This window comes from Pituophis catenifer, unplaced genomic scaffold, assembly GCF_029215685.1.
Source record: "Pituophis catenifer annectens isolate HBS135680 unplaced genomic scaffold, rPitCat1.0.hap2 SCAF_2, whole genome shotgun sequence".
Taxonomy (NCBI): domain Eukaryota; kingdom Metazoa; phylum Chordata; class Lepidosauria; order Squamata; family Colubridae; genus Pituophis; species Pituophis catenifer.
Genome location: NW_027256882.1, coordinates 3,859,544 through 3,880,611, shown reverse-complemented (window position 1 = coordinate 3,880,611; position 21,068 = coordinate 3,859,544). Strand labels below are relative to the sequence as shown.

Below are 21,068 nucleotides of genomic sequence, written 5' to 3'. Positions count from 1 at the left end.
GAGTGCAATGGTGCGGTAGTTTGAACATTCTTTGTCATTGCCCTTATTTGGAATTGGAATGTAAACTGACCTTTTCAGAGTTCAAACCCAAACTCTGGCTCAGATATGTAGATGACACTTCCATAATTTGGCCACACGGAAAGAAAAAACTGGACAACTTCCTCACACATCTCAACAACCTACACCCCAAAATACAATTTACTATGGAAATAGAAGCTAAGAACCAATTCCCCTTTCTGGACGTCCTAGTCTACAGAAAACCCAATGGCTCCCTAGGACACACCATATACCAGAAAAAAACACACACAAAGCACTACTTAAACGCTCAATCACATTACCACCCGGCACTGATCAACTCCGTAGCCAAGACTCTCATCTCCAGAACCAAACACCTAGTCGACAAAGACCACCTGAAAATTGAATTACACACTCTCACAAACGTATTAATCTCTAATGGATTCCAAAGAAACACAATTATCAACCTAATCCAAAGAGAGACACCCCCCAAGAACCGAGACACGGAAGAGGACAACGGCATCGCCCTCCTCCCTTACATCAAAGGCACCACAGATAAAATCAGCAAAATTCTCCACAAACACAACCTCACGACCTTCCCCAAGAGGAGGAGGCTCACCTAAAGAGGGTCGTTGGGCAATTATCTGCAGATGCAATTAGTGTGGAGAAGTATAAAGAGGAGGAGGAATCGTATAAAAGACAGAGCGAAGGTAAGACAGATGGGTAATCAGGGGATCTTCAATTACCTCCTGAAGTGTCCTGACTTTGATCCTCCCAAGGGATCCTCCTGAAAAGTAGCTCATGAGGGGGATTTGATGGGTTCTTCTTTCCCTCAGGATCTCTGATCTCCACAGTGCAGCACTTCCAGTAGGAGGAAGGAAAGAAGCAGAATTAATGTACATCACATGACATAAAGTGCATTCCTATATTCGGAACGCCACCTCAAAGCTCCCAATACCCATCCGTGTGGTTGAGTGAGAAAACAATGGAACAATGTCCTACAAGAATAGGTGGGATATCGCCACATATTATGAATGTCAGAAATTTGGGAAGGAGGGGTGAAGTATTTAAACAGATTCTCTATTCTCTTTTGAATTCTTACCTGTAACTCAACCTGCTCCTTCTGCTCCTCCACCTGGCTCAGGAGGAAGCCTTCCACCAGAGCCACCGCCTGGGAACTGGTCTCGGCTCCATATTCCCGCACCCAGCTCTCCATCTCTGGGGGCAGAAGAGCCAGGAACTGCTCCAGAACAACCAGGTCCAGCATCTTTGCTTTGGTGTGCTTTTCTGATCTCAGCCATCGCCTACAAAAGTCATGGAGTTGGCTGCAAAATCCTCGGGGACCCTCAAGCTCCTGCCATTGGATAAACTGCCAGGGCGGAACTTGTGAAGGGAGGATGGTTTCCTCCTCCAGGATCTCCTGCCTGGTTCTTGTCCAGAGCTTCCCCCCCTTCCCAGGCTGAGCAGCTGAAGGGCCTTTTCCGCTTCCCTCCTTTCCAAAAGGTTGTGCCTCCATCCTTTCTCTGTCCTGCAGAGCAACTGCAAATGGCTCCAAGGACTCTGGTGGGTCTCCAGATGCCTTTTCCTTCACGGGACCATTTCTGGGGCTGCAGGACTGATCCCTGCAAGGGATTCCGCTTTTTTTCTTCTTCCCCCAAGAGAAAATTTTGGCTTGCAAAGATTTCAAATGGTTTCGAGTTTCTGTATCTGAGATGGAAGAAAAAAATATATCAAGAATTAGAAAGCGGAATTGAGGCACTGAACAACCTTCTGAGCCTCCGCAAGGCTGACCATCCCCTCCCCCCACTCGGACTCTTCGCATGGAGAAGGCGGCTGGGGAGCATGGGATCTGGGGTTGGAGCCAGAGAAGGGCCAGGCGAGGGTCTCTCCCTCCTCCGCCTCCCTTTGCCCATGAAGCGCCCCCAACTCACCCGGGGCACATCTGGATCTCCCCCCACCAGCCTCTCCCGCAGCCTCTCCGCCTCCTGCGGATGTTAACGAGAGCGAGAGCACCATCCTAGAGCGGCAAGCTTTCATGATGTCACTTCCTTCCCGGCCTCCTCTACAAAGACGGCTGTGACACTCGCCCTCCAGTGGACCAATGGGGAAGCACCGGGAATCCCCTTCTATTGGTGGAGGGCGCCCCCTGGGGGATTTGGCGCAAAGTGCCAGGATTGCAGAAAGGGCGGGAAAGAGGAGCGCGTCTGAGGGGAAGGGAGACGGCAAGGATGATGGGCTTGAGAGTAGGAGGAAAGGCCCCTCTCAATGCCTGCCAGCCCAAGAAAAGCTTTGTGCTTTTCAGAGGCAGCATTTTCTCCATCTTCCTCTCCTTTCCTGTCCAGGAATCATCTGTGGAGATGGAGAAAAATCTCTCTGGAGGATTTAAAATCGCTTCCCTCAAGAACAGCCGCCCTGAAGGCTCCGCGGAGATTGTGGGAGGCCTCCAAAGGGTCCAAATCAGGGGTGAAATGTAAAATTTGTTACTGCCAGTTCTGTGGGCGTGGCTTGGTGGGGGGAGGGGGTAATGTGACTGAATGGGCGCGGCCAACTTTTTTTTCCAAAACTTTTAAAAGCATTTTTTCTACAACCTCTTCCGCTAAAGAGGCTGTAAAAAAAAATGCTTTTAAAAGCCTCTGATGATGCCAGCTGAGCCACATGATCATCAGAGGGTTTTTTTTAAAAAAAACTTTTAAAAGCATTTCTTTGACAGAACAGGTTGTAGAAAAAATGCTTTAAAAAAAAAGCCTCTGGTGATCAGGTGGCTCAGCTGAGCATGGAGGGAGGCAGGATTTTTGCTACCAGTTTCCCAAACCACCCACTGCCCTAACTACTGGATTGGGCGATCCGGTCCAACCCAGGAGCATTTCACCCCTGGTCCAAATCCTGTCAGAAACAGCCGGGCGGTCAGAAGAGGAGGACCAGGAGCCTCTGTGGGAAAGACAGCTGGTGTCTTGCGGTTATTGAGAACTCCCTCCTGAAGGGGAGGCAGATGGGACACAGGCAGGAAGGCCACAATCAGGAAATTGATTTTAATTTATTTATTTTTATTTCTTTAATTCAATACATGCAGCTGCCCTTCCCAAACTTTTCCCTCAGCCTCATAGCAAAGGGGGGAGGAGAAAGGGCAGGGACCCCTCCGGTCTCTTCTGATGAAAGAAAAGGAAGATCCTGAAAAAGGAATAGAAAGCTAAACTATGAGGAGGAAAACCATTTTTACATAGGGATTGAGTAGGAAATTCACCTCAAGAAATGTGACTAGGAAGCTTAAGCCCCTTGGAGAATTGAATGCAGGGATATATCATTAGACCATAAATGAAAAGAGAAAATGAAAATGAAAAACAAGGAAAGCTGAAGGCTCCATTGAGAATTCTATGCATCTTTAGCAAGTAACTACATGACTGGTAATTAATTTTAAATTACTTAATGTAATTATGGGAACTTATGTTATGGGAACTTAATATGCATCCACATATCCCTACCAATGCTTTCTCTTCCCTTCTTTTACACAACTATGTGAAAGTAGTTGCCATGGCACTGAAACAATGATAACTGCAACATAAGTAAGCAGTGTGGCCAGGCAGCTGGGAAGGCAAACAAAATTCTGAGATGCATCACCAGATGTATCACCATCAGCAAAAAGGAGCTCCTATCCCTCTACATAGGGCTTTACTGAGACTCCATTTGGAATACTGTGTCCAGTTCTGGAGACTTCACTTTAAAAAAGGTAGTGATAAAATTGTGTGAGTCCAGAGATGGGCAACACGAGGGAAGGCAAGGAAATTCACCACAAAAAAATAATAATAATAATAATAATAATAATAATAATAATAATAATAATAATAATAATAATAATAATTTTATTTCTATACCGCCCTTCAATAATAATAATAATAATAATAATAATAATAATAATAATAATAATAATAATAATAATAATAATAATTTTATTTCTATACCGCCCTTCTCCCGAAGGACTCAGGGCGGTGTACAGCCAATTTAAAAACACAGGACACAACAATGATTAAAAATTAAAATAATTAAATAGATTTGGCCGATTTAAAACCCCAAAAATTTAAAATATCCCAATTTAAAATTATTATGTTGATAGCCCTGCCTGGTGGAACAACAGGGTCTTCAGTGCGCAGCGAAACACCCGGAGGTCGGAGATCTTACGTATTTCCTACGTAAGAGGAAGAGCCTATGAGTTGCATTTTCTAATTCAGCATCACTATAACCCCCTTTTCCTTATGGTTTTCTTTCTCTGTTATTACTTGCATAAAGTAAAACGGTGGAAAGGCAGACTGTGATAATAGTAAGCAAAGGAAGAAAAGCTGAAACAATAGTAAGGGATTCAGGACTAATTGCATTTCTGCCTGCAACTCTGCTCTAGTGGATATACTCCCACTGACCAGTACGCTCCCATAGAGAGGGGCTCCTCCGGGTGCCGTCGGCCAAACAATGTCGACTGTCGGCCCCTAGGGGGAGAGCCTTCTCTGTGGGGGCACCTACGATCTGGAATGAGCTCCCCCCAGAGATACGGAGGATCCCAGATCTGCGCACCTTCCGTCGCGCGCTCAAGACTTCATTGATACTCATCTTTCTTTTAAAACCTCATACTTAGCAAAAAAGCACCAGGATGGATTGAGGATTCAATCAAAATCAGAATCTTGTTGTTCTCCTAGTCCAACTCCCCGCCCAAGCAGGAGACCCTACACCATTTCTGACAAATGGCAGTCCAATCTCTTCTTCAAAGCCACCAGCGATGAAGCGTCCACAACTTTCGAAGGCAAGCTCTTCCATTGGTTGACTGTTCTGTCAGAATCGCTCCTTGATAAGTTTCCATCCATTATTCCTTGTCTGGCCTTCAGGTGCCTTGGACCCCACCCTCTCTGTGGCAGCCCCTCAAATATTGGAACACTGCTATCCTGTCCCCCCTGGTCCTTTTCTTCACTAGACTAGCCATGCCCAGTTCCTATAACAGTTCTTGTTTTAGTCTTCCGGCCTTTAATCAGCTTAGCTGCTCTTCTTTGCTCTTTTTCCAAAGTTTCAACATCTTTTTTGTAATATGATGATACAAAGGGGATGCGGTATTCCGGGTGTGGTCTTACTAAGGCTTTATAGAGCGGTAATAATACTTCAGGTGATTTTGATTCTATGCCTCTGTTTATAAAACCAAGGATTGTATTTGCTTTTTTTGGCTGCTGCCGCACACAGGTGATTCATGCTTAATTGATCATCCATTCCGACTCCAAGGACCCTTCACAGTTACTATTATCCAGCCAGGTTTCAGGTAATCTGTTTTTCCTGCCCAGATGTAAAAGCTTATTTTCTCCACATTAAATTTCATTTTGTTGGATTCTACCTTGTCTCGTTTGGATCTGAAAGGCACAATATGCATAAATATCAAAATCTATAGAAACGTGGTGGATCAGTGATTAGAATGCAGTACTATAGGCTAATTGCCCACAGCCAGAAGTTTGACTCTGACAGGGTCATGGTTGATTCAGCTTTGATCCTTCTAAGGTGGGTAAAATGAGGACCCAGATTGCTGGAGACCATATGCTGACTTTGTAAACTGCTCAAAGAGAGCTGTAAAGCATTGTGGAGTGGAATATAAGTCTAAGTGGAATTACTATTGCTATACAGTTTCTTCTGAGCGTGGATCCTTTTATGAGAATTAAGACTACCTTTCCGAGTAAAGTCCTTTCCACACTCTAAGCATTTATACGGCTTCTCCCCTGTGTGCATCCTCTTATGGGAAATAAGATGACCTCTTTGACCAAACGTCTTTCCACACTCCATGCATTTATACGGCTTCTCCCCTGTGTGGATCCTCCTATGGTAAATAAGATTACGTCTTTCAGCAAAGGTTTTTCCACACTCCATGCATTTAAAGGGCTTTTCCCCTGCCTGGATCCTTTTTGGGGAAATAAGATTACTATGTCTTCTGAACCTTTTACCAGATTCTCTGCATTTGTATACCTTCTCCCCAGTGTGAATCCCTTCATGGGAAGTAAGTTGCCTGCTTGTTCCAAAACATGTTCCACATTCCAAACATTTGTAAGGCTTCTCTTTTGTATCAATCACTTTTTGAGATGTAAGGAACTCATTTCCAAGAGAAGGAATGAATGTCCCATTGTAACTTTGTCCATTGTGTCTTCTTATAGCATCTTCTCCTTTGTTTTGGCTTAAATAGTGTTCTTTTACTTGTAATTTAGCTTTGATTGGCTTCACACTTTCCCCAATATATTTTTTCCTTATTTTCTCCTGTTGGGCAAGAAAGTCTTGCATCGCAGCATCGGTGGAATATGAGCTTTCCTGATTCCAATCATTTGACTGGTTTCTAGCATGGGTTTCTGGTTCCATTCGAATTCCAAACTTCTCCGTTCCATCTTTAGCATTGATCACTTGGAACAGTTCACAGGAATTTTGATTCTCCTGCCCATTATTACCTTCAAAGCAAAAGAGAAATGAAAATAATAACAAGGTTAGAGAAAAAATTGGATGAAGTTAACAGAGGAAAGAATACTAAACATTGAAGGATATGATTTGGTTTACGGTTGGCATGCTTATCTATTATATGGCAAGAGAGTGGATAAGACTTTTAAAAGTCACATATTAAGGAATGCTTTATTGCATGTCTGGAAAAAGTACCAATATTGTCACGAGTGTTTTCAGGATTGCTGTGGCTACTTGATCAGTCACAAACAGTATGGATTCAATCAAGCCATCTCCTGTTTGCAATTATCTGCAAGCCTTCCCCGCCCTAGTTAATTGCAGGTTAACTCCCCATATAAGCAAGGACCTTTCCGCTTGCTACTTGGGCCTAGATGTTGTTTAGGCCTAGATGCAGAGCTCCTGCTGGAAGCTGGCTGCAGAGCTCAGTGCAACGCTGCAGAAGGGAGGAGAACACAGATAAGGAGTCCAGACGCTATAGCAGAGATACTCATATGGAGGCTTGCCTTTTGCTGATTTGAAGCACGCAAGCCAAGTTCTGAACTGTTGCTGCTGGACATTCTCCCTCCCAGGAGCTTCAAGCTACGTTTGCTGATTGAATTGTTTTTTCTTCAGGTGACTTTTAGCTGTGAAGTTTATGCTGCTGCCCTTCTACTACCTCGATGATGTATCGACACCGAAGCTGCTTAATGTCATGTTAGCTTTTTTCTCTTATGGACTGTTTCGGTATTGTGGAGAGGAATCTAGGGAGATAGCCTGGCTTCACATAACCGAGATAAGACTTTGTTATTAATGTGCCTTTTTAAAGATATAGTGCTTTTTAAACATTTTGAAGTAAATTATATTTTTATACAAGACTCCTCTGTCAGTTTTATTTCAGTCCTAGTGTGTTTGCTCATGAGCTGGTTCACGGTTCGGGGACACCCCTCAACCCCATTCCCTAACAAATATAAATTAAATGATAAGTTACCAATGTGGACAGCACCCAGACACGCGATAGAGAATATAAATCTAGAGCAAAAACAAGATGAGATTATATATAAGGAGCTTCTTTATAAAGAAAGAGGTATACTACAATTAAAATCTATGAATCAAGTAAGAGAAGAAAGAATAATTAAAACATGGTTTCAGTATGGTCAGCTGCAAGCTAGATGGAGAGAAGATCAAAAAATTGGTATTTTGCAAGAGGATGAGAACTTGGTAAAACAAATTAGAGATAAAGGCCAAACGCATATAAAAAGGTTGTATAATGCATTGGTTGAAATAGATTCAGAAACAGTGCTAGTTAAGGACTCTATGATAAAATGGGCACAAAATATTGGAGAACCAATAATGATGGAAAGGTGGGAAAAAATATGGGTTAGAAATATAAGATTTACGCAAGCCCAAAATTTAAGAGAGAATTTTTATAAAATGTTTTATAGATGGCATTTAGATCCTAAAAAGCTAGCCTGTATGTATCCAAGTTTACAACCTAAGTGTTGGAGATGTGAATGTGAAGATGCTACGTATTATCATATATGGTGGACATGTAGAAAAATTAAGGCTTTTTGGATAAAAATATGGGGGATAAAAGAAAAAGATAAAATTTACCCCACAGTTCTTTTTGTTGGGTATATTTACAGACTGTACGGTTATAGAGACTAAGCTGATTTTAAATTTAATAACAGCAGCTAGACTTCTGGTGGCGCAGTACTGGAAGAAGGAAGATTTAACTACTATTGAGGAATGGACGTTAAAAGTAGTGAACCTGGCAGAGATGGCAAAAATTTCAGCGTACTTGAAAGATCATTCAAATGAAAGATATGTACTGGAGTGGAGAAGATGGATCGACTATATTCAAAACAAGTATCAGACTAAAAAGCTTCAAATAGCCTATGAATGAAATATTTAATCTAATCTCTAGTATATGTTTATAGGTTTTTTTTTAACTATGTGGAGTTAAAGACCAAGAGAGAACTTGGAGTCTATAAAATGTTAGCATATTTTAGTTTATGATTGTTAAATGCTATACCCTGTATTTGCTCTGGGAAGTCCGGGAAGATGGGTGAGGGGGAGGGGGGGGTGGGAGGGAGGCGGGAAGAAAATGTTTGTATCTTTGATAAAACTTTTTAATTTAAAAAAAAAGAATAAAAAAAATAGCATTGATCACTTGGAACAGTTCACAGGAATTTTGATTCTCCTGCCGATTATTACCTTCAAAGCAAAGGAGAAATGAAAATGGTAACAAGGTTAGAGAAAAAGATCAAACCGTACAAAGTCAAGTGAATTTCCTTCTGAATTTTTCCAAAATTCCTTTATGTTTGCATGCTTACAGTGGTGTGATATAGACAGGATTTCTATATTCATGAGTCCTAAAAGCTTTGAAAATATCTAGAAAACATCTCTTTCTTTACAATTATCTATATATGTGCAAATCTCAATCAAAGTCTGTTTTGAGCCATGGAATAATTAGGGGAAACACCCAAGGAGGAATAAGGACAAAACTTAAGATTTATTGAGGTCGGTTAATTTCAGCAGACACCTGTGAGAACTGAAACCCTTTTGAAAAAAGCTCCTTCTTTCCCGGTGTACCTAGGAGCCAGGGGTGGGTTCTAAATTTTTTTATTACCGGTTCTGTGGGCGTGGCTTATTTTGTGGGCGTGGCTTGGAGGTCATGTGACTGGGTGGGTGTGGCTAGCTGGTCATGTGACCGGGTGGCCATGGCTATGTGTATAGGGACTACTCAGAGGGCTGAAAAAAGTCATTTCTGACAGGTCCTCGCAGTTTTGACTGGTCCTCACACTTATGACCATCCTCACATTTATGCCCGTGCAGCATTCTTAACAACCATGTCACTCATTTCACAACTGCTTCTCTTCACCATGATGACAAGATAGGGCGAAAAACGTAAAATGTGAGGACAGTCGTAAGTTCAAGGACTGGTCAAAAGTGCAAGGACCAGTCAAAAATAACTTTTTCAGCCCTCTGAGTGATCCATATGCACAAAAGGATACAGGAATAGAGAGGGATGAAGGAAGGAGAAGAGAGGGAAGGAAGAGAAGGGAGGAAGGAAGGGAAGGGAAATTAGAGTAGGAGTGAGGGTAAGAGAGGGAGGAAGAGAGGAGAAGGAGAAAGGAAGAAGTAGGGAGGAGAAGAAGAGGGGGGGAAAGAGAAAATAAGAAGGAAAGAAAAGAGAGAGGTGGTAGGTTTGAGGAGAAAGATTGCTGTACAATAAAAAAGATGAAAGGGAAGAAAGCCAACCCCAAACAAATATAAAGATATTAAGATAAAGAATGAATTGTTAAAACTTTAAAGAATAAAAGAGAACAAATAGCAATAAATAGCAATAATTAGAAACACACATACAAACATACAATGTATTTTCTTTGAACAGAGTATTTGCCGGTTCACAAATTTAAACAGTGTTTAGTCATTTCAATTAAATTTACAATTCCTATATTTCCTTTTTGCCATATTTATTCATCTATTTTTTTAAAAAAACAATATTACCTCATCTCTAATCTTAATCAAATTCAATTTTTCCCTTTTATTCTATATTATACCCCTTCCCATTGTCATCTATTTTTATATCCATCCTCACATTGGTTAATTATGTAATTATGTAATATTACAGTTGTTTAATAGAAATTCAACATTTTAATATAAATCAGTTATATAACTATCTTTTTTGTATATTAATCAATATGAACATGAATATTCCAATTATTTCCATGCAATCCAATTTCTTACAAATCAATTAATTATATTTACCAATAATAAACCAAATAATTTCCCCCATATATTCCTCCAAACCACAACTTAACCATTTCTGCTTTCAACACAATATACAATTAATAGTATCTCAATTATTACAATTCCCTAGTTAAATAGAGCTTTTTTTCTTTTGTGTTTTAAAATCTTGAACTCTCCTCTTTTGCCCTAAATTTCCCATTGTTTGCACCTACCTTTTTTGGTGAGCAAAAAGAAAAAGAAATCTCTCCCTGCCCCATTTTGTCACGTTGCAGCAGAGCCTGCTTTACTTTCAGTTTCGTTTTTTCCCTAGCATAGCTCCTCATTTGTTTTCTTTTAACACTGATCAGCTGTAGGGTGGCCCTTTGAAGCTGGCGGCAAGAGTTTAAAGTTTTTTTCCCTCTAGCCATCAGCTGGGATTCAGGAGACAGCAATAGATTGGGAGTGTGGCCAAATAAAGGGTAAGAATAACGCGGGGGGTGTGGAGGGGCGGGGGGGGGAGAACCGGTTCGGTGATGTCATATTGTCACCGCTACCAGATCGCGGGAACCGGTGCGAACAGGGAGCAACTGCTTGGAGCAGGTACTCCACCGCGTCTGTCTGACAGGCAAGACTCCCGCTCGGCCCGTTCCTTGATCCCATTGATGAGACTTTGGAGCGAAGGAGCGTGGATCCTTTTATAAGAAGTAAGACTACCTTTCTGAGCAAAGGCCTTTCCACACTCCATTCATTTATATGGTTTCTCCCTTGTGTGGATTGTCTTATGGCGAATAACATGACCTCTTCGAGCAAAGGCCTTTCCACATTCCATGCATTTAAATGGTTTCTCCCCTGTGTGGATTGTTTTATGGCGAATAAGATGACCTCTTTGACCAAAGGTTTTTCCACACTCCATGCATTTAAATGGTTTCTCCCCTGTGTGGATCGTCTTATGGCGAATAAGATGACCTCTTTGAGCAAAGATCTTTCCACATTCCATGCATTTATACGGTTTCTCCCCTGTGTGGATCCTCTTATGGGAAATAAGATGAGCTCTTTGACCAAAGGTCTTTCCACATTCCATGCATTTAAATGGCATTTCCCCTGTGTGGAACATTTTGTGGAGACTAAGTCCATTTCTATAAGCAAAGGTCTTTCCACATTCCATGCATTTATACGGCTTCTCTCCTGTGTGCAGCATTTCGTGTGCTCGTTGGACACTGCTCTGAGCAAAGGTTTTTCCGCACTCCATGCATTTAAATGGCTTTTCCCCTGTGTGGATACTCTTATGGGAAACAAGATGACCTCTTCGAGCAAAGGTTTTTCCACACTCCATGCATTTAAATGGCTTTTCCCCTGTGTGGATCCTCTTATGGGAAACTAGATTACCTCTTCGAGCAAAGCTCTTTCCACATTCCATGCATTTATATGGTTTCTCCCCTGTGTGGAGCCTTTCGTGTGCTCTTAGGACAGAGCTCTGAGCAAAGGTCTTTCCACACTCCATGCATTTAAATGGCTTTTCCCCTGTGTGGATCATTTTGTGGAGAGTAAGTCCATTTCTATGAGTAAAGGTTTTTCCACATTCCATGCATTTATACGGCTTCTCCCCTGTGTGGATCCTCTCATGGGAAACTAGATTACCTCTTCGAGCAAAGCTCTTTCCACATTCCATGCATTTATACAGTTTCTCCCCTGTGTGGAGCCTTTCGTGTGCTCTTAGGACAGAGCTCTGAGCAAAGGTCTTTCCACACTCCATGCATTTAAATGGCTTTTCCCCTGTGTGGATCATCTTATGGTGAATAAGATGAACTCTTTGAGCAAAGGTCTTTCCACACTCCATGCATTTATATGGTTTCTCCCCTGTGTGGAGCCTTTCATGTACTCTTAGGACATAGCTCTGAGCAAAAGTCTTTCCACACTCCATGCATTTAAATGGCTTTTCCCCTGTGTGGATCCTCCTATGGTGAATAAGATGAACTCTTTGAGCAAAGGTCTTTCCACATTCCATGCATTTATACGGCTTCTCCCCTGTGTGGAGCCTTTCGTGTACTCTTAGGACACTGCTCTGAGCAAAGGTCTTTCCACACTCCATGCATTTATACGGTTTATCTCCTGAGTGGATCCTTTTATGGGAAATAAGATTACTACGTCTTCTGAACCGGTTACCAGACTCTCTGTATTTGTATACCTTCTCCCCAGTGTGAATCCCTTCATGGGAAGTAAGTTGCCTGCTTGTTCTAAAACATGTTCCACATTCCAAACATTTGTAAGGCTTCTGTTTTGTGTCTATCACTTTTTGAGATGTAAGGAACTTATTTCCAAGAGAAGGAATGAATGTCCCATTGTAACGTTGTCTGTTGTGTCTCCTTAAAGCATTTTCTGCTTTGTTTTGGCTTAAATAGTGTTCTTTTACTTGTAATTTATCTTTGATTGGCTTCACACTTTCCCCAATATGTTTTTTCCTTATTTTCTCCTGTTGGGCAAGAAAGTCTTGCATCGGAGCATCGGTGGAAGATGAGCTTTCCTGATTCCAATCATTTGACTCTTTTCTCTCATGGGTTTCCAATTCCATTCGAATTCCAAACTTCTCCATTCCATCTTTAGCATTGATCACTTGGAACAGTTCACAGGAATCGTGATTCTCCTGCCCATTATTACCTTCAAAGCAAAAGAGAAATGAAAACGGTAACAAGGTTAGAGAAAAGGATCAAACCGTAAAAAGTCAAGTGAATTTCCTTCTGAATGTTTCCAAAATTCCTTTATGTTTTATGTTTGCATGCTTACAGTGGTGTGATATAGACAGGATGATTTCTATATTCATGAGTTCTGAAAGCTTTGAAAATATCTAGAAAACATCTCTTTCTTTACAATTATCTATATATGTGCAAATCTCAATCAAAGTCTGTTTTGAGTCATGGAATAATCAGGGGAAACACCCAAGGAGGAATAAGGAGAAAACGTAAGATTTATTGAGGTGGGTTAATTTCAGCAGACACCTGTGAGAACTGAAACCATTTTAAAAAAAGCTCCTTCTTCCCCGGTGTACCTTGGAGCAGGTACTCCACCGCGTCTGTCTGGCAGGCAGGACTCCCGCTCGGTCCGTTCCTTGATCCCAACGATGAGACTTTGGAGCGAAGTCCCTTGATTGAAGCCTCCCATTGGCATGTAAACGCTCATCGCGCTGAGACTGGAAAGGTTGGGAGGCTTCAAGAATGGCTATTTTGCTGCCCCCAAGGTCTCATCGGCTTCCAAGGGTTTTTTGGCCAGATCTGGTACAGGCTTCCGATTGCAGAGAACAGAGGCCTAAACTACTTTACTGCGAGATCACACAAGATGAGAAGGACAAGATCTCACACTAATGATCTTGCGGGATCTCAGGCTGCAGTACTTTAGTCCTGTGTTCCCTACAAACTGAGGACTGCACGAGATCCAGGGCAAAAGTCTTTGAAAACAAAGAGGCCTCCCCTTTGTTTCCAAAACATTTTGCCCTGGATCTTGTGCAGCCCTTGGTGAGCAGAGAACAGAGGCCTAAAGCAGTGTAGTGCGAGATTCTGTGAGATCAGTAGTGCCAGATTTCCCACTATTGATCTGTGTATCTCTCACTACTTTAGGCCTCTTTTTTCTGCAAATGCACCCAAACAGGCAAAGGAACCGACGGCTCACTATGTCCTCGTAACGTAAGTCCGAGCAGGGTGGGGTGGAGGTGCAGGTAGGATGATAGTTGTTGCAACGCCTCTGCTGCCATTTGTAAGTGTGAATGACGGCTGTGGTGCTGTAACATTTGTTATTTCAGGACTGGAAGAGGGCTAGATCGTAACTTTGTATGGTTGCTTAGTGAACTGTGGTAACTCGGAGATCACCTGTATCCTAGGATGCTCTGAGTCACATTTCATGAGGCCTTTGTTCCTGAATTGGATTGGGAGAATGCTCTTCTATGGCCCAAGCATGAAAGTTCTGTTCCCACACAATTTGGGGGGGTTTCAGAGAAAAAATGACAAACACATTCTTCTCACATGATCTCCAGAGGACACATAAAAGCACACCCCGTTCGTCTTATCTTCCACAGATAAGTTCAAATAGAAATGGAAAATACAGATAAGGAATGCTCCAAAAGGACCTCAGAGACACTGACTCTTTCCTTCCTTGGGGTACGAGAAGGCCAGATACTTTCCTTCTCCCTGCCAGGAGACGATATCTGATTAGTGATTTTTTAATAAAAAGTAACAATAATCTGTCTTCTTGAACTCTCCGATTTGGGACAAGAAAACTCTTACCGAGAGAGACCACGTTCCTATGGTTTTCAAGCATGACTTCCGAATGCAGCGTTTTCTGGTCAGGATCCAGCTGAGACCATTCCTCCTCAGAGAAAGACACAGCCACCTCCTCGAAGGACACAAGTCTCTCCTGAACACGGGAAAAAGAACAGAACAGGAGGATTAGCAAGAGCTGTTCATCTTCATCAATGATTTAGACAAGGGGATAGAAGGGGAACTCATCAAATTTGCAGACAAGACCAAATTGGCAGGAATATCAACACTGCACAAAATAGGCTCAAGATATAGAAGGATTGACAGATTGGCATTTCTAACAAAATGAACTTCAATGGTGAGAAATGTAATGTGCTACATTTAGGAAAGAAAAACCAAATGCACTGCCATAGGATAGGTGATGCCTGGCTCAAAAGTAGTAAGTGGAACAGGGATCTTGGAGTCCTAGTGGACAATCACTTAAACATGAGCCAGCAGTGTGCTACAGTTGCCCAAAAACACCCAACAGAATCATAGGTTGCATTAAGAGAGGGATAGAATCAAGATCACACTTAGGAACTTTGCATCCAGTATTAGTTGTCATGATGTAACAAAGATCTTGGGACTCTAGAAAGAGTGCAAGGAAGACCAACTGAGACGATGAGGGGACTGGAGGCTAAAACATACGATGAACGGGTGCAGGAACTGGGCATGGCTAATCTAGTGAAGAGAAGGACCAGGGGAGACAGGGTAGCAGTGCTCCAATATATGAGGGGCAGAGAGGAGGGGGTCAAGCTATTTTCCAAAGCATCTGAAGGCCAGTCAAGGAATAATGGATGGAAACTCACCAAGGAGAAATTCAACCTGAAAATAAGGAGACGTTTTCTTACAGTGAAAGCAATGAACCAATGGAACAGAAGTTTCATGGGAGCTTCATCACTGGGAGCTTTCAAGAAAAGACTAGACTGCCAAAATCCGGGGTATCTACGAGACCGCCTTCTGCCGCCAATAGCCTCCCACCGGCCAGTTCGCGCGCACAAAGAGGGCCTCTGTCGGCTGGCGACCCCCAGGGGGAGAGCCTTCTCTGTGGCGGCACCTGCCCTCTGGAACGACCTACCCCCAGAGATACGCACGATACCAGACCTCCGGACTTTTCGTTGGGCCCTGAAAACACATCTATTTCATCTAGCCAGCCTGGCTTGATCCCATCCCTTCGGTTTTAATTTGTAATTTGTAATTGGTTTTAACTGGGTTGTTTTAAATTTGATAGCCAAAATTATTTAAAAAATAATTATTTTTTAAACTGTTTTTAAATTTTGTATGTTACGTTTTATCATGGCTGTTCACCGCCCTGAGTCCTATTGGAGAAGGGCGGTATATAAATTAAATAATTAAATTAAATTAAATTAAATTAAATTAAATTAAATTAAATTAAATTAAATTAAATTAAATTAAATTATTAAATTAAATTAAATTAAATTAAATAATTAAATTAAATTAAATAATTAAATTAAATAATTTAATTAAATTAAATTAAATTAAATTAAATAATTAAATTAAATTAAATTAAATTAAATTAAATTAAATTAAAATTAAATTAATTAAATTAAATTAAATTAAATAATTAAATTAAATTAAATTAAATTAAATTAAATTAAATTAAATTATTAAATTAAATTAAATTAAATTAAATTAAATTAAATTAAATTAAATTAAATTAAATAAATAAATAAAATGTCAGAAATGGTGTAGTGAGGTTGGACTAGATGACCTACAAGGTCCCTTCCAATTCTGTTAATCTGTACCTTAGGAGGTTGATAAATTACAAAAAGAAAGGTGGTCTAGCAATTCCTGCCACTGTGATACGTTTATTTCTAATTCTCGAAGGACTTTAACAGAAGTGCTTCTTGTAAAGGCAAATTTGGAGGAGCAGCTAGCAGAACAAGACAACCAGAGGAAGCTATGCTGGCTGACAGCAACTTCAACCTGCTATTCTGCTCTCCATGTTGTGGAAGGACACAAAAATAACCCAGTCCAAACAAGGGGAGGAACAGAAGGAGAGAGAACTCTGTACACCCACTTCACTTCCTGAAGGCGAGAATACAAGTCTAATAACTTTTCCTTTTCTTACTTGATTTAGAGGTTCAGCCACTGTTTGATCGCCGTCATAAAAACCAGAAAATTTCATTCTTTGTTTCTCTGTAAGGAATAAATAATTTCAAAATAATTAACAAAATATTTATTTTATTGATTTTTTTAGACAATTTATATGCCGCCTATTCGCACATGACGACTCAAGGTGGCTTACAAAATATTAAACCAATATTAAAATAAGAAAACTAATAAAAGGAGAATTATATAATACATTAAAATAATAAAATCACCCCCATCCCCTGCCCCGGCAAAAACATCTCACAGGAGCCGTTTAATGGGCTCCATCCCGCTCTGGGTTTCCCAGGCCCCCTGGCAGAACCAGGTCTTCAATGCCTTCTGGAAGAGTGCTACTGTGGGGGGCATTCTAATTTCTGGGGGGATGATTGTCCAGACAAAGGGAGCCGCCACGGAGAAAACCCTTCTTCTGGGTCTCACCAGGTGTGTCTTCATAGGGGATGGCAGCCGCAACATTCCCTGCCTCCGCACTCTGGTGTGTCGGGCAGATGTAACTAGTAAGAGACGGTCCCTCAGATAACCTGGTCCCCAGCCATGGAGGGCTTTATAGGTGACAACCAGCACCTTGAATTGCACCAGAAAGGAAATTGGCAGCCAATGAAGCTCCTGCAGGTGAGGTGTTACTTGTGCACACCAGGGTCTGCAGAAAACAATGCGGCCCGCTGCATTTTGCACCAACTGAAGCTTCCACATGCTCGTCAAGGACAGCCCCTTGTAGAGCGTGTTGCAATAGTCAAGACGGGAAGTGATTAGGGCATGAGTGACTGTTGTCGATCCAGGAAGGGCTGTTTCTGTCGCACAACCCATAGTTATGCAAAGACCCTCTTGCACACAACCGCCACCTGCTTTTCGAGCAGGGGTTTTGAGTCCAGGAGGACCCACAGATTACGCACAGGGTATGTTTGGGGTAGTGTCACCTCATCCAAGACCAGAAGTGGCAATTCTCCCCTGGCCAACGAACCCCAAACCCAGAGCCACTCCATCTTGCCAGGCTTTAGTTTCAACCCATTGCTCCCCATCAGCTGTTCTGTCCCCGTCTCACACATGCACACAAACAGTCAGCCAGGGGTTAAATAAAAGTTGCAGACAACAAATTCCTTCGATAAGAGGATTGGCAGCAACCCAGTAGCTGCTTGCCAAGAATTTTACTCATAGAGGGAGGGGTTGTTCCTCCGCCAGATAAACCAAAACAATATACACACAGTCAAAGAATTGTCAAGTCCAGTCCGTATTAAATCCAAGGCAGATAACATTGTTTCAAAGATACAATGTGATTCGCTAGTAGTTTAGTTTTGTCCGTCACAGAGTCTGAATGGCCACCTCACCCCCTTTTATCCCCAGTGGGGTGAGGTCCAGTGACCCAGCTTAATCTCTGGCACGCCTCCTTTTCTGCTGCGTGCACTTGTCTCTCCGACGCTGGTGTGGAGCCAGCCAAGACTTATCTCCGTCACTGTCCGACTGCGAGGAGATACCTGGCTCCTGGCCAATCTCTTCTCCTTCGGGAGACACCTGAGGCATTGACAGAGAGGAGGGTCCTGGAGAGGGAGGCCTGGCCTCTACTTCATGTTCGGAGCCTTCTCCCTCCTATAAGTCGGCCTCGGGGGTCGGAGTCACAACATCAGCTCCTAACAGCCTCCAGGCACTGCGATAGGGAGGACACGGCATTGCTTAACCCACCACAGGCCAAGACATACAGCTCAGTATCATCATCATATTGGTGATATCTCAGGCCATACTGACAGATGATCTCAATGGCTGCAGAGGAAGGAAGTGAGGCAGATAGCACAAGGCCTCCCACTCCCATCATGCGAAGCCGTCCCAGGAGAATACCATGGTTGATGGTATCGAAAGCCACCGAGAGGTCAAGTAGAACAAGGATGGATGCCCCACTCACATCCCGCTCTCGCCAGAGATCATACAAAAGCGCGGCCAATGACGATTCTGTCCCAAATCCAGGCCTGAATCTTGACTGGCAGGGGTCCTACCTGTCAATGACTCCTTCAGCTTCAACCACAACAATACACAAGCACACAATATATACAAAGTTATGGTAAACTGCGCTAAACTTGATTGCAGAAAATATGACTTCAGTAACAGAGCCACTAATGCCTGGAATGCACTACCGGACTTTGTGGTTTCTTTCCCTAACCCCCAAACATTAACTTTAGACCGTCTACTGTCGATCTGACCCCATTCCTAAGAGGTCTCTAAGGCAAGTGCATAAACGCACCAGCTCCCCAAAAAGGGAATATTGGAGACAGGTTGGAAATTATATATATACACATACACACACACACACACAAAAGTTTTGGTGCACCAGCCTGAAGATGACGAGTGGGACCTCGTCGAAACGTCACCAAGATACTCTCAAATAACCTCTGGAGCTGCGGCATAACCACCTTTTCACCCAACTTCCCAAAAAGGGAAGATTGGAGACAGGTTGGAAATTATTCAACAGGGTGGAATCCAGGGATGGCTTCTTAAGAAGAGGGTGGACCACAGACTCCTTCAAATGCTGGGGCACTGCCCCCTCCTATAGGGAAGCATTAATGACCGCCTGTCATCTCCCGGGAAGCTTTCCCAAGCCAGGCGGGGCATGGGTCTAAAACACAGGTGCTTGCACCCACCCATACTCCCTAGGATCCTGTCCACTTCCTCAGGAGCAACAGGGTCAAACCGTTCCCAGATATCAGAGCAAGAACCTGCCTCAGAAGCTTCCACCAGACTAGCAACCATGCCGGCATCCAACTGGAAACAAAGTCGAGCGATTTTGACTTCCAGAAAAATCAAAAATACGTCAGCATGCCCCTTCAGGTGGACCTCAATCTCCTCCTTCCCCAGGAGGAGGTTCACCTGAAGAGGGTCACTGGGCAATTATCTGTAGATGCAATTAGTGTGGAGAAGTATAAATAGGAGAAGGTATTGTATAGAAAAGAAAAGAGAGCGAAGGTAAGACAGATGGGTAATCGGAGGATCTTCAGTTACCTCCTAAGGTGTCCTGACTTTGATCCTTCCAAAGAATCCTCCTGAAAAATAACTCCTGGGGAGGATTTGATGGGTTCTTCTTTCCCTCAGGATCTCTGATTTCCACAGTGCAGCACTTCCAATAGGAGGAAGGAAGAAACAGAATTAATGTACATCATACGACGACGTAAGGTGGATTCCTATATTCGGAACACAACCTCAAAGACCCAATATCCATCAATGTGGTTATGTGAGAAATGTGAGAAAATAATGGAACAATGTCTCACTGTCAGAGAGGTTTGCGAAGGAGGGGTGAAGTATTCAAACAGATTCTCTATTCTCTATTGAACTCTTACCTGCAACTCGATTTGCTCCTTCTGCTCCTCCACCTGGCTCAGGAGGAAGCCTTCCACCAGAGCCACCGCCTGGGAGCTGGTCTCTGCTCCATACTCCCGCACCCAGCTCTCCATCTCTGGGGGCAGAAGAGCCAGGAACTGCTCCAGAACCACCAGGTCCAGTATCTGGGCTTTGGTGTGCTTTTCTGGTCGCAGCCATCGCCTGCAAAAGCCATGGAGGCGGCTGCAAAGTCTTCGGGGACCCTCAGCCTCCCAGTATTGGATGGAGGTCCAGGGATGAACTTCTGAAGGGAGGATGGTTTCCTCCTCCAGGATCTTCTGGCTGGTTCTGGTCCAGAGCTTCCCCCCCTTCCCAGGCTGAGCAGCTGAAGGGCCTTTTCCGCTTCCCTCCTTTCCAAAAGGTTGTGTCTCCATCCTTTCTCTGTCCTGCAGAGCAACTGCAAATGGCTCCAAGGACTCTGGTGGGTCTCCAGGTGCCTTTTCCTTCACGGGACCATTTCTGGGGCTGCAGGACTGATCCCTGCAAGGGATTCCGCTCTTTTTCTTCTTCCCCCAAGAGGAAAGTTTGCCTTGCAAAGACCACAAATGGCTTCCAGTTTCTGTATCTGAGATGGGAAGAAAAACAAATATTAAGAATTAGAAAGTGGAATTCAGCCACTGAGCGACCTTCCCCCAACCTCCCCGGAGCCCCAAGAGGCTCATCCCAGCGCAGGACTGAGGTGCCCCCGAGCAGGGCCGGGAAGGAGGCAGCTGGAGAGGCCGCCCCGCTTCTCTCCCCTCCGGACACAGGGAGCCTGGTGCGAATCCTGCCTCCTCCTCGCCCGGCTTCTCTCCCCTCCTGCGGGGCCTCCGCAAGGCCGACCCTCCCCTCCCCCCACTCGGCTCTTCCTCAGACAGGGGGCGGGAAGGATCCCCCTGCATGGAGAGGGCGGCTGGGGAGCATGGGACCCGGGGTGGAAGCTGGAGGAAGGCTGGGCGCGGGTCTCTCCCTCCTCCGCCTCCCTTTGCCCGGGAAGAGCCCCCAACTCACCCGGGGAACGTCTGGATCTTCCCCCGCCAGACTCTCCCGCAGCCTCTCCGCCTCCTGTGGAGCCCCAGGGGTTAAGGAGAGCGAGTGCGAAGTCCTAGAGCAGCAAGTGTTTGTGATGTC

At 43.5% G+C, this 21,068-nt stretch overlaps 1 protein-coding gene and 1 pseudogene across 1 annotated transcript; both read right to left on the bottom strand.

The window, feature by feature from the left end:
- Positions 1 to 20,401, bottom strand: part of LOC139309257 (zinc finger protein 208-like) — a 41,402-nt pseudogene extending 21,001 nt beyond the window's left edge.
- On the bottom strand, positions 3,908 to 6,461 carry LOC139311646 (zinc finger protein 22-like). Its single transcript, XM_070936130.1, has one exon. It carries the CDS (start codon positions 6,379 to 6,381, stop codon positions 5,635 to 5,637), a length of 747 nt encoding a protein of 248 aa, XP_070792231.1. The 5' UTR covers positions 6,382 to 6,461; the 3' UTR covers positions 3,908 to 5,634.
- Positions 20,402 to 21,068: the final 667 nt, after the last annotated feature.